This window comes from Phallusia mammillata, chromosome 5 (assembly GCF_965637545.1).
Source record: "Phallusia mammillata chromosome 5, kaPhaMamm4.hap1.1, whole genome shotgun sequence".
NCBI lineage: Eukaryota > Metazoa > Chordata > Ascidiacea > Phlebobranchia > Ascidiidae > Phallusia > Phallusia mammillata.
Genome location: NC_137256.1, coordinates 26177312 through 26190331, shown reverse-complemented (window position 1 = coordinate 26190331; position 13020 = coordinate 26177312). Strand labels below are relative to the sequence as shown.

General features: G+C 36.2%; 1 protein-coding gene and 1 pseudogene across 2 annotated transcripts; both read right to left on the bottom strand.

The window, feature by feature from the left end:
- Nucleotides 1-5470: 5470 nt before the first annotated feature.
- LOC145229736 (angiopoietin-related protein 4-like) lies at nucleotides 5471-6146 on the bottom strand. The gene is made up of 4 exons (XM_080095064.1): nucleotides 6117-6146; nucleotides 5809-5919; nucleotides 5646-5742; nucleotides 5471-5583 (listed from the first exon to the last, which is right to left on the bottom strand). Exons 1-4 carry the CDS (start codon nucleotides 6144-6146, stop codon nucleotides 5471-5473), a joined length of 351 nt encoding a protein of 116 aa, XP_079951190.1.
- Nucleotides 6147-6185: 39 nt separating this feature from the next.
- On the bottom strand, nucleotides 6186-12293 carry LOC145229735 (sushi, von Willebrand factor type A, EGF and pentraxin domain-containing protein 1-like; annotated as a pseudogene). Its single transcript, XR_013860474.1, has 16 exons — nucleotides 12215-12293; nucleotides 11823-11975; nucleotides 11086-11267; nucleotides 10753-10929; nucleotides 10278-10423; nucleotides 10031-10154; nucleotides 9816-9955; nucleotides 9341-9563; nucleotides 8950-9085; nucleotides 8752-8893; nucleotides 8387-8543; nucleotides 7741-7920; nucleotides 7275-7451; nucleotides 6839-6949; nucleotides 6468-6618; nucleotides 6186-6336 (listed from the first exon to the last, which is right to left on the bottom strand). The product of XR_013860474.1 is annotated as a sushi, von Willebrand factor type A, EGF and pentraxin domain-containing protein 1-like (transcript).
- Between the last annotated feature and the right edge of the window lie 727 nt (nucleotides 12294-13020).

Here is a 13020-nt window from a genome sequence, read left to right as displayed (position 1 = left end):
TTTACCAAGAATAATACTAGTGACGTTTGAATCCACCAATGACATTTAAATGTTATGAAAAATATGCTGGGAATTTATATTTGCCCATACTCTATTTGCCCATAGATTCTGTTCACTTGCTTTATTATAAACTCGAATCTAGGGGTTTCTGACTTGTTTTTTTACCTTGCCAAGCTTATTTAATCATTTCACTTCAACTAGCTCTTCATTGCTTTCCAAATATCCGAGCAAGGTTTCCCTTTGTTTATTGATCGCACAAGTGGCGTTGTGGTCACATACGTTCGTGTTTATTTACATGTTCGAGGTGTGATATTGTGCTACGCATTGAATCAATTTAAACAGTTAAATTTCGACTCTTAGTGCACTTCACAAGCTTTTTGTACTCTTGCAACACAACGAATAACATTTTAGTCATTAATTTGTGGTACAACTACTTTGCATACGTCTTGAAACCAGTCACCTAAAACGTTGTTTTTTTTGCATTACAGAAAAACGTTATGGGTGAGCTTCAATTGGTCGAAACTAGCTGGTGATTTTCTACAAAGTCTTGATCTTCAATGTGAAGTTTGGTATGTTTTTTAAGTTTTATTTGTCCTGACAACCTTGCCCATTAAACTATACAATACCACGAAACCAATTGCACAAAATTCCCGCTATGCTGGTGTCACTAAGATTTTCTGTACCTACATCGCAACTTAATTTTCTCCCTATAAACTGTTTCATGTCAAAATCGCCCACATTTCCAAAATTTCATATGCGAACATCCGAAAATATTATGCAGCTATATTTAAGTGCTGTTTATCCTGATTAAGGCAAACTGTAGGACTTCCAAACCGCCGTTACTCAATGTAACGTTTAGCAAAGAATCTAACTAAATGTAATGTGCACGGAAATGTTTGCGACTTTTATTTAAGCCCAACAAATGGAAAACATAAAAGTCATTGGGCTATTCCAAATATCACGCTACAATTTTAGGTTACCAAATTTGGACAAAATCGGTTCAGAAATCCACTAAATCCATATTTCCGCGAGAACCGGCTTATAACCGTGTTTTGCAACATTATTTCAAACCAATTTCCCTGCAAAATCTATTTTCAAGCCCTCTCCCCTAAAACCTCAAAAAAAAAACGGTAAGGCTATTTTCTTTGGTTTATTAGGAAATCTGATAATAATGTCACATTTTCATTTGCAGTATAGATCGGTTTAAATGGACTTTAGGAGGCAGAAAACTACAAAACCCGTTTTAAAACTGAAATATTCTCGCGAGAAGCGACTTATAACTGTGATTTGCGACATTATTTCCAACCCTCTCCCTAAAACAAGCCAAAAAAATGTAAGGCTATAGCCTTTGTTTTATTAGCAAATCAGGTAATAATGTCACGTTTTCATTTGCAGTATAGATCGGTTTAAGTGGTCTTTAAGAGGCAGAAAACTATTAAACCCGATTTTAAAACTGAAATATTCTCGCGGGAAGCAACTTACAATCGTCTTTTGGTCATTATTTCAAACCCTCTCCCCTAAAAAAGCCAAAAAAATGTAAGGCTATAACCTTTGGTTTTATTAGGAAATCTGATAATAATGTCACATTTTCATTTGCAGTATAGATCGGTTTAAATGGTCTTTAAGAGGCAGAAAACTGCTACACCCAGTTTAAAACTGGAATAATTTTGCGAGAACGGATTTATGACTGCGTTTTGCCAGAATAAATCGGAAAAAACGCCAGGGCTATAGCCTTTGGTTTTGTTAGCAAATCAGATTATAATGTAACATTTTCATTTGCAGTATAGATCGGTTTCAATTGTCTTTAAGAGGCAGAAACCCACAAAAACCAGTTTGATCCGCGCAACAATGTACGAAAGTCAACCACACCACACGCGTCACTTTCGTTGCCATGATAACTCAGTTAGAAATAACGTTTTACCCTTTGTTGATAGGGCAGGAATAAACGGAGTTTCCATGGCAACGGTGTGAAAAGCAAATGATGCTTTGCATTTGATTCCATGACAAAAGAGTGAGGAAGTGGGTTTCATTTTTCGTAACCATGGCAACAACATGACTAAACTTTTCTCCGTTACCACGGCAACCGATTAAAGGTGACTCGACTTTTTTGTGACGTGGTTTACAATTATCGAACAGTTTCTTTAGTTTCCATGACGATTTCTAACTTTTCCAGAATCAAATCAATGTTTTTAATGCAAATATTTTTACACATATTTTAATTGTTAGTAATAATACCACGGTTATCTGCAGATGTTTTTACATTGAAATTAATTTGCATAAAAATGGGTGAAATCACTTTTGTAGAAAAAATGTAGTATTTTTTTAATAAATCCTAATCACTAACGGTTAGAAAGTAGAATTAGGCGATTTTTTAAATTAGCGAGATTTAGACACTTAAATTAACAGAGTAATTGTATTTACATAATTTACACCGATACGGGAAAATTAATAAAAGTCCATATTTTCATCTTTGGAAGAGAAATGTTGATTTTATTCGCATTTAAACATCACTGTTGATTCATTAATCGCTTCATCCCCACCTTTCCAGTGTTCCCAGACCATGTTGTGGTCGCTACTTTCTGATCGTCCCCATTCAGCGTTGAGGTTAGAAAAGGAACAAGCATTATACCACCATCCACCGTCAGCTCCGAACATAAGTGCGAAGTTGACTACACTAAACCTGTGTCACAATGTAATATTCCAATAAAACTTAACCTCGATACAAACTACACAAACACATAGTGGAATATTTAAATGTGTGTTTCAACCAACAGCGCCATCACTTTATCAGTTGTGACGTCACACAGGCTGTTTTATAAATTTTATGACGTCACACGGTAACTCTAAATGACTTGATTTTTTTGATTTTTTTGATTTTTCTAATAAACGGTTTGAAACACGATTATTAAAGATTATTAAAAGTTTTTTATCTACTCAGTTTTTGTTCAAATCAAAAAAAGTAAAAAAAAAATTTTCATTGTATTTTTCCTGTAGTTAGTTTGATTTCTGTGCAATTGATTTTGCACAATTGTCTTTGTCTTGCAATATGACGTCATAAAACAAACTTGCAATGAAACGAAAATAATCTTGTTTATTTAACTATGCGGAAATATTTTTATACTTATGTACATAAAATGTATTTACCCATCATTATCCCGATCTTTGGTGGTGAATTGCATTTCGTTGCTACTTCCCAAACTATCACCAGCCGTTCCACTGAACCCAGAAACATGTAAACGATAATTGTCTGATTCGCCGTTGATTACAAACCAACTGCGAAAACAAAACACATTGTTGGTGTTTTTTGTGTTTATTATGGGTCACCTTCTCTGAAGGAAATACTTTTCGCTTTCCTTCAGATTTTTGTTTCTGCCTAAAGCGGATGTTTTTCCGTTTTGTGAAAAAACGAGGTTTAAACCAGAAAGTCGAACCGGAACTGAACCTGAACCCGCGAACCGGGTATGTTCGTTAAACCTGATTCGTAATAAACGTTTTTACAAAACACGAACCGGAGTGGGACCCGTATAGCGGTTCGACTCCCTGGTTTCAACGAATTTAAGTTTTCACATGTTATAAATATGTATCTTAACTTGTGGATTGTAAAACGTGTAATGCGTTAAAAACATTCAACAAAGTAGATTTGGTGCTCATTGTTTGTTGCAAAATTTAACATATACTGGTACAACACATTTTATGGTCACTACTCGCACACTAGTCAGAACTAGATTGGCCCGTATTTGTGTTAAAAGAGAATCAAAATGCTATACTGGAGAACTACACCTGCACTTTGCGTCTTCATAGAAACAATACAAGTTTACACGTAACTGTACATTTTAGTTTTTATATTTATGACCCCTTTAGACTGTTATGGCTCTTGGCGCGGAGCACCGGTTGCACCCGCATCTCGTAGGGCCTGATTTCAGGCCAGTCGGTTTAGTGATTCCTTGTACAAAGCTTTTTTTTCTTGCAAAATAGAAAACGTTTTCAAGTTGTAAAAACAGAAGAATAGTTGGAATATGTTTGTTCGAGGTGCTTAGAGTGGAAAAACATGTAATTTTCCTTTCAAATTAAAATTCCTTTTAATATACATTCGTTTTTAAAACAAACATTTCAGGGCCGTGTGATTATTGAACAGACAAATAATGGGATAATCATTAATAAATTAAAACATAGGCTAATTTCAAAGATTCGTTCTGCAAAGGAAAGGTTTTAAATTTTTGACTAAAACGTAATTTAATTTCCGTACTTGGTTTTCACTTTTTTAATTTTTTTACACCTTCACATGACGGTTTACTTAACATGTTTTGTACAAAGACTTGTTTGCGAAATAACAATGATTTCGAATGTGAAATGATTTCACAAAGGATGTAGATGATGGAATTTTGTCTTTTAAAGAGCTCTTCTGGCAAATGTGATTTTATTCCGACGTTTCGACGTCCTTTACAGGTCGTCTTCATCAGGGTAAATAACACTGAATGCGACTAGTACAGTGCAAGAGAAACAAAGGAAAAAAACTGATGAAGACGAGCTGTATATAGGACGTCGAAACGTCGGAATAAAAATACATTTGCCAGAAGAGCTCTTCAAACTTGGTACTATGTCTGGCAGCAATAGCTTATATATTCAATTTTGTCCTTGTTGCAAAAAAACTTTATCGGGCGAACTGACCAGAAGGTTTGTGCAAGTTTTGTGGACCAAAGATATAAAAACGATAATGTTAAAAATAATCACGCGATATTAGTTGTTGCTTAGTTTGAAAGAGTGCGTGGCAATCATTAACCAGAAAATACACGTTTTACGTCTAAAATTTGTGTTTGTAAAACCGAATATTTGTCAATAAATTCGCACACCGCATATTCGGTATATCTCTACCTTTTAGCAGTAATATGGTAAACTGATAATAAGCGGCTCCAAAAAAATCATGAAAAGTTTTGACATCATTTTTGATGCATTACTTATGCGAGTAGCCTACATATTTTCTGTGATAAAGACGAAACTGTGAAACAGACCGGGCGTGAATTTTAGTCAATAATTCCAAGATGGTAGCGCCTCCTTGCGACGAAACAAACTCAATGTTTTTATTTCATTAATCTTGCAATAACTTTTATTGCTTAAAATTGGCTGTTTTGTGAAGACCGGTCCGCGATAAAATTTTAGTATCAATGCCGGTCTACTGCTCAAAAAAGGTTGCCGACCCTTGGTCTGGCACACATATTTCCACTGACAGTGGGCTATAAAGGTAAAATGTGTTTTTACTTTTTTAAATAAAGTATTTTTCAACAAAACATTTTTTCTTCAATACAGATATATTTGATTTTTTTTGACGGGGTTCGAACCCGATCAAGTTTTTTTACATCTGTATGTGGGTCTCGACCACTCGGCGGAGTTCCTGCCCAATTTGAAGTTCGGTTGTCACAATAACCTATCACATGGCAAAGTTGTAGCGCCACCATATGGCCATGTAATTTTATTAATAGAAATCATACCTGTACTGTGCGTAAGCCGTTGCGGCATCAAAACCTGTCATCTTTATTTTCAGTTTGCAGTTCTGTCCACTTGTCAATTCGAATATTTCATCCAAACCTGGGTTGTTTAAAGTTTTGGTCAAATTCAACTTAAGCGTTTAAACAAAATTATTTGTTCACCGAGCCAGAATTCTCCTTCCATGTTTCCGAATCCATCTTTATATTCCTGCCAGGTTCGGTTAAAATCCACACTTCCGTCAAATCGTCGTTGGAAAACCTGTCATGCAGGAAATATGCGAGTGTTGTAATTCCCCGTTGTTATTCTACATATTGTTCGATTTACCGTCCAGCCGTCATCACAGACCCCTTTCTTGTTGTTACGTAATCGCTGGTAACCGTTCACTGATGACGTAGAGCAGGTGTCAGGGAGCACTGTAAATGGTGGTCGTGAAAACTAACACCAAAATTGGTGGTTTTGCGTAAAAAACTCGTGCTTAAAATTACATCACCACAGCGCAGTTTTGTCAATGATTTTATTGACAGTAAACTAAAAAACGTATTGTGTTTGAAATCGCCACTTAGTAAAATGTGGTCTGCAGAAATAAATTTTGTCCGTAAACATTTACTTTTATAATCAATGATTTTCTGTACCTGTAGAACAAGTGCGTCCAGTAAAATCATGGCGGCAAAAAAAAGGCTTCCAGGAGCCTAGAGCTTAATTTACTTACTACACGATTCATTTAGCACAGTTATATCATCCAAATGTACTGTGCCAGAAGCTGCCACAAACGCCACGGTAGCTTCAGTTTCACTTTGTGGCACGTTTAGTTCTCCAGCTTGCCATCCAGCACGTCGAGTTCGATACTCCCTTCTGCAACACACAAATAAATTGTGGAATTGAGTTGCAGGACAAGCACTTGAACATGGCATTCAAGTCCCAATCATTGCAGTCATCAAAGTAAATATCACTTGTAAAAGCTTGACAAAACTAAAAAAGGCTACTTTATCTGGTCACCAATCTTCACGTTCATCGCTGCACCAGCAGTTTCAAGCTTGTAAAAGAACTTGAAACATTTGCCATTGCTTCTAGGCACTGGTGGTGATGTGAGAGTGGGATGAAAATCTTGGTACGCTCGGGCCACTGCAATGTATCCTGCGATAAAAGTTTAGCTTTTGAACTCTGTCAAGTGGCGAAAAGCATTCGTAGCCACTTTACAAGGGTCGCATTTAAAAACTATAAAATGTCTTTTTCTGAATAGATAATTTATAGATAAAAGTTGAAATAATAATACTAGTTAAAAATAGCTTGATGGACGTTTTTCACACTCCACTTTGAATGTAACTGTAATGTACAAAAATCACAAACTAAGTACCTTGTCGACCAAGTCTGTTGTGTTGAACTTGGGTTCGTGTCCAACCATTGCGTAGGTTTGTAAATCCACATGTTGGTGTTCGGTAGGTTTCAAAATCGCATTCCAGATTGACTTTAAAAATACGGTTTGTTGAAAATATTTGACAAAGGTAATTTGTTTATCTTTGCAAAAGTTGCTTACACCACATGTGGTAAAGCAATTCGTATTTGATTGGAAATGAACAACTGCTACATTTCGTCGTGTGTGAATGTGGATTGCTTGCAAGAGCAAGTGCGAAAACGAGAGGCAAATATTAGTGTATGGTGATACACCATATCAACCATTTCAATAAGCAGGACGACATTAGCATACGGTAGTGAAATGTACTTCACAAGTTTTATTATAATCTCGTAGCAGCCATCTCATAGCATTTATAAATTTAAGTATTTTTGCTCACCGATGCAATTCGCAGCTCCTTCCCAAGTAGCGTTTTCGTTGCAAACTGTTGAATTGCTTCCAATGTTCTCATAACCATGATTGCAGTTGAACTCAACACGAGATCTGTAGATGAAATCCATTCCCTGAGAGTTGACGGAACCATGATCAGGAGCAACTGGTTCATTGCATCGTAAAACTGTCTCGAAAATAAATAAATAAAAACATATGTTGGGAAAAGGGGACGAGAAGTGACTCCAAGCAAACTTCGGAACTAAGCTTGGAAATAAAATTACACAGAAACACAAGAAAGGCTTCACTGTCCTTATCTTTTCAGTTACGGACATTTCCACACTCGATAGTAAATTTCGTTTGTTTGCTTAAAATATATGAGTTCTAGGAAAACAAGAACATAATCAGAATAAGTTTCATCTTAAAAACCCAGCCCACGTTGATGTTCATTAATCTGTTAATAAATTTCAACATACCTATACACCTTGGTTGATCGTTAACCCAAAGACCATCCTCTGTGCAGGTTTGAGAACTTGTCCCATTTAGTTGATAACCAGTATTGCACTCGATGGTAACAGTTGAGCCATGGGCGTACACACTTCGTTGTGGAACTAGGCGACCGCTTTTAACTACGAAACTCGGACACTTTATTCCATCTGCATGAAAAGCGTCATTGCAAAAAAACACAATTATTTTCGATATTTTAAAAACAATTCAGTGCATCATGTCAGTTAGATATGTAATGCAAAAAATCAAACCATACTTTAAGTGTTCCGAGTAGAAAAATACTATAACACTTTTCGGACAACTGTTCAAGAAGTTTTACTTTACAGAATCGACTTAAACGCAACAAAATTGGACATCCGAGTTTGTCAGCAAGTGCAACTGAGAGCTAAATTTAAAATGCGTTTAAGAGTTATTTGTTTCAGGCCAAAACTTGAATGAAATATTTTCTGCTGCAACTTTTCACGTTGAAAGTTTCTAATGGTTGGACTATATTGTATCGGAAATTCGCTTTGGAATTATGATGCATAAGTTACAGTTATAATTTGTTTTTGAACTAGTTATTACAAAAACTGGTTTTATAGTTTAGAATTATGGGTTTGAAATAGTCGTACTTACCAATGGTTGCATCAATCCAGGTCTGAACTTTGGAAACATCAGTATAAAATCCTGGAAAGCGGAAACCGGTATTTCTGTCGACTTGACCGCATCCGTATCCAAAACTGACGATTCCAATTTGAATCCAACAGGATTCTGAGGTGTTTGGGATTTTGTACTGCCAGTAGAAAATTTGTACCATATAAGTCCACTCAGAAAGATCACATTTTTCGGTAACTACGATTTAGGCAAATAGCTTAAATATTCTAAATTCAAACTTTACTCCAAGTGACGCAGTTTATAAACTAATAGCATCAAGTGTAAATTAGCTGATTAGTTAACTAAGATTTTTCTGATACGTGAAGCATTTCCTATTGCTAACATACCTTTCGCACCAAAGGTCCACCGCTGTCACCCTGACAAGCATCCGATACTGCACTTGTTTCAGATCGAGCACAAATCATACGGTCTGTATACCTTACATCCAGTAAAGTTTCATGTACTATTTTGTTGGCAGCAATTTTGCATCTGAAGATAAAAGTATGACATGATTTGGAGACATATACAGTAGCATTTTCCCTTACATTGAGTCAGGTTGAATTCGTTGAGTTGCTTGTTGAAGTTTGAATGGCATGGTTCTGCGTGTCAAATTCGTAAAACCAAAACCTGTAACGAACACCGGTGCTCGATCTTCAGTGAAATGATTCGTAAGCCACCTTCCTAACAGAAAAAAAATCTTGTTCGGCGTTGTTGGGTTATTTTATCCTAATTATCTTGCATCATTTTTTTCCTAGCTTCACAGTTACATGAGATTTGACTACAACAAACCATTTGAGTAATCATATTTCACTTAAACGCATATTTCGTTCAAATTCACATTAAATTTCCACCACATGCAGCCCATCATGAATAAGAAAGTATTGCAGTTAATCATACAACAAAGCTTGGCCAATAGGACGCCCGGCAGGAAGTTACCTTTCTTGAGACATTTGACACCTATGGAGTCATTCTCGTTTATTAATCTGCTTCCATTTCGGAACATATAGTTTTCTATCGGAATACACGAGTTACTGCAGGGAAGACATATAGGGTTTGCATGGGCTGAGAGTGGAATTGTTCCGTTAAACTTAGCTGCGCTGTCGGTCCAAATCCACAGTCCATTTTCTTTGATGGTACTAAGTTCTATGCCCACGCGAATCTGAAAAAAAAACATTTACAAAACTATTGTCAATTGATACGTCTCTTTTCCTGTTATGCCTAGATAGGGAGGTTCACTTGTTAACTCACACTGCTGGAATCCTCCTGTAAATATTTTTGAAGGTCACTGCATCGACTCAAAACTAACACTGATTTTGATTTGCAAAATGATGTTGGCCTAGCTCCAACTGTACCCTGATCGATTTGATATTATTTGTGGTCGTTTAATATTTTAACAAAGTATTAATCTTACCAGTGCAACATCGTAATCATAGTTGTTTCTTTCATATCGATCAGATCGATCGAACCGGTCATGTACAACAATATTTCTCGGTTGAAACACAATCACATTAGAGTCGATGTTACTTCTTCTGTCAGGTCTTCTAAAAATCCCTTCCAAAATAAGAATATAACTTTGTTGTCATGTAACACACGATGCAATTTGGAAGTATTTTTATCTTTTTTTACCTACGGCCACTACAAAGCGTTTTGTCCAATTCTCAATGTTGGAGTAACGATCAAATATATGAGCTGCTGTTAGAACCCAATGTTGATTGATCAGAGTTCCACCGGCAAAACTACTCGCGAAGGTCTAAACAATTACACAAAGTCGACCAGGTTAGCCATCAAGACCGAGGAGTAAAAGTTAAATCGGTCAAGCTGTTTGTGTAAGATGAACAGTTTTAGGGCATAATAAAACTGTACCGTTGCTTACGTTATAAACTGTTCCGTGCTTGACCATAATTAAAGCTTGCCACGGCCAAGACCTGTCTGCATTAATTCCTCCGACAACTCGACCAACGAATCGGGAAGGTGAAGCGCTTATGTGGTTTACAGTTTGTCCACACTTTAGTATTATACCTGCATGAAAATATTTGACTGTTAAAACAAATTTGCCTGATGCCGTTTCACTAAAACGTGAACAATGCGCATGCTTTGATTAGGTAATCTGCAACTTTCGCAAATTAAATTGAAACATTTCATCAACAACTTTTTCATTCGGTTATTTTAAAAAAAATCGTTAAACTTATTCTTATCAGAAAATTTGTTTTTAGGATTTTATTTGCTGTTTGATGTAAGGATTTTGATGGAAAATAAAAGGCTTGCTCAAAGTAGACCGGCTTTATATGGTTCAAAGATTAAAATGTATAACAATAGCATACTTCTTGCTTTAAAGTAAATTTGCTTACCCGTGCAATTTGCCATTCCTTCCCACGTAGCGTTTTCGTTGCAAAATGCCCAATCACTTCCAATGTTCTCATAACCTGGGTCACAGGTAAACTCAACCCGAGACCTGTAGGTGAAATCAATTCCTTTGGATACAACAGAACCATGATCAGGTGCTTCTGGTTCATTGCATCGTAAAACTGTCACAAATATACATACTGAAGTTTGTCGCTACAAGCCAAGTTGCTTTGAACGGAACAGAATTGAAACAAAAGAATTCACAAAGACAAAACGATAGTTCAAATACCTTCTTGGTATGAACCGACTAAAGAACCCGAGGCAACAAAAGAACTTACTTGAACACCGTGCCGCTGTGCCCGACCATTTCTTGTCACTACGACATGTACGGACTGCATTTCCCGTTAACACCCAGCCTGGATGGCATCGATACTTAGCCTGAGATCCGTACTTTCGGATCCGTACCAACGATAAATGACTCTTCCAAACTCAATTACCTCTAGACTGGCGCACTCCGCATCTGTTAACGCAAATGGCGACAATAAGCTCAGCATAAAACATCAGCACATACATTTTTTTATTTTATGGACAAACTCTTTGATCATATTCATAAACAAGGTTTCTAAAGGTCATTAAATTAATAACAGTGATCAAATACTTTTATGTTACTTCGGTTACACTCGTTGAATCGAGATATTGGAAATCGACAGTAAATGTTGACGAATCTATTCACGACTAAATGATATCAAGGTAAAAATATTTAACGATAAAAAGACAAGCACAATACATAAAATGAGAAACCATTAACAATAGCAATTTAATTTTGTCTGATAAGCTTAACTTTTTGCAATTATTTTAAGCATCCTACGATAAAATTAGCATCGTCGCATTTCACAAACATTTGCTTTATTTTTCATTCTGACGGTTGAACCTGACGGTTTTACTTGCGTAACTTCATTTCATGAAACTAAGGTGTCTTAAAACAGTCACAAAAGGAAAAATCTCAAATGCTTCTGCTCGTGTTCACAGATATTACCTGACAATTCATTTTTTAATTCGATTACCATCAACTTACTTGGGTTGAAACACGACATGCCACAAACATCGTCACATCGGCACCGCTTGAGGCGCCCTCTACAATCTGAATCACTTGAACACGGTTTCCGACAATTTCTTCCAGACTCGATGAGATTTAGATCTCTGCTGGGGCAAATTGTTTGTGAAGAACCTGCAAAAAATATGCAACTTGTAATAACAAATCCTAAGCATTAAATTTGTGTTTACCTGTTATAATCCATTAAAAGACAACAATAAAAGTAAATACTGTACATCATCTTAAAATAAGTTGGAAACGATGGGTCAAAATTTATCTTTTAGGTAAACCAACACCAAATCCATACAGTAAATGTAACCGCTGCGGTACAAATTTAATTACAAATAAGCAGTAACTGATACTTTCTTACTTACCAGGTCGTACAATTGAGACTGAACGACAAAACAGTGACAAAACAATTATACACCACAAGGTTTTCATACCAATCCTCTAGTTTTCCTATAAAATACACATCAGTATTAACATTAATTGAATTCATGCATTAAATGCCAGGGCCGCAATTAAAATTTAAAATACAAAAAACTCATTTGAGATCTTAAAGCAACAAATATAACTGCGATTGCAAAATCGGCTGCCACAGTTATGTTATATTCTAACGTAATCAAGCTCAAGTACCTCCTAGCGTTTTCAAGCACTGTCTCTTCTGCAAGCAACTCACAACTGTGACAAACATTGCAAGGTGCCAACAACGAGCAGTTACATACAAAGTGCAGGACAGGAAGTTGTTAAAACTATTTGCGAACCGCTGAAAGTTCACGTTTCATTCAACAGATTTTCGATACAATAACTTTAAACTCAAGGCTCCTTGAATTGTTTCCGATTCTGAAAAACAGAGTCATGCGCGCAGTATGGATTGCATGATGCTGCTGTGGCGTTTAAAGTACAAAACCGACAAAAGCCAATCAGACTTTTGGTTTAGTTTACAGGGATAAACAATGTAACACTTAAAAGTGGTTTTATCAGAGTGATATAATACACATGTACGAGTGTATAGCGTGTAGAGTAAAGCAACAGCACATATGTTGCACGCTGCATATTATGTAAAATCAATAATAGTGATTTGTTTACCGAAAAACATCTCCCTGCAGCATTTTACAATCCAACTAATTTTTGCGCAGCTATTTCCGGCTTAAAGGTAGTTTTATTGCACTTGTATCGC

Bases quoted from the DNA above. Each gene is read 5' to 3' on its own strand.
- LOC145229736 (XM_080095064.1), bottom strand. From the start codon at position 6,146: ATGATTTTACTGGACGCACTTGTTCTACAG. The intron at 5,920-6,116 runs GTACAGAAAATC...TTTTGGTGTTAG, and splicing joins TGGACGCACTTGTTCTACAG to TTTTCACGACCACCATTTAC. The intron at 5,584-5,645 runs GTGAACAAATAA...TAAACAACCCAG, and splicing joins GGAAGGAGAATTCTGGCTCG to GTTTGGATGAAATATTCGAA.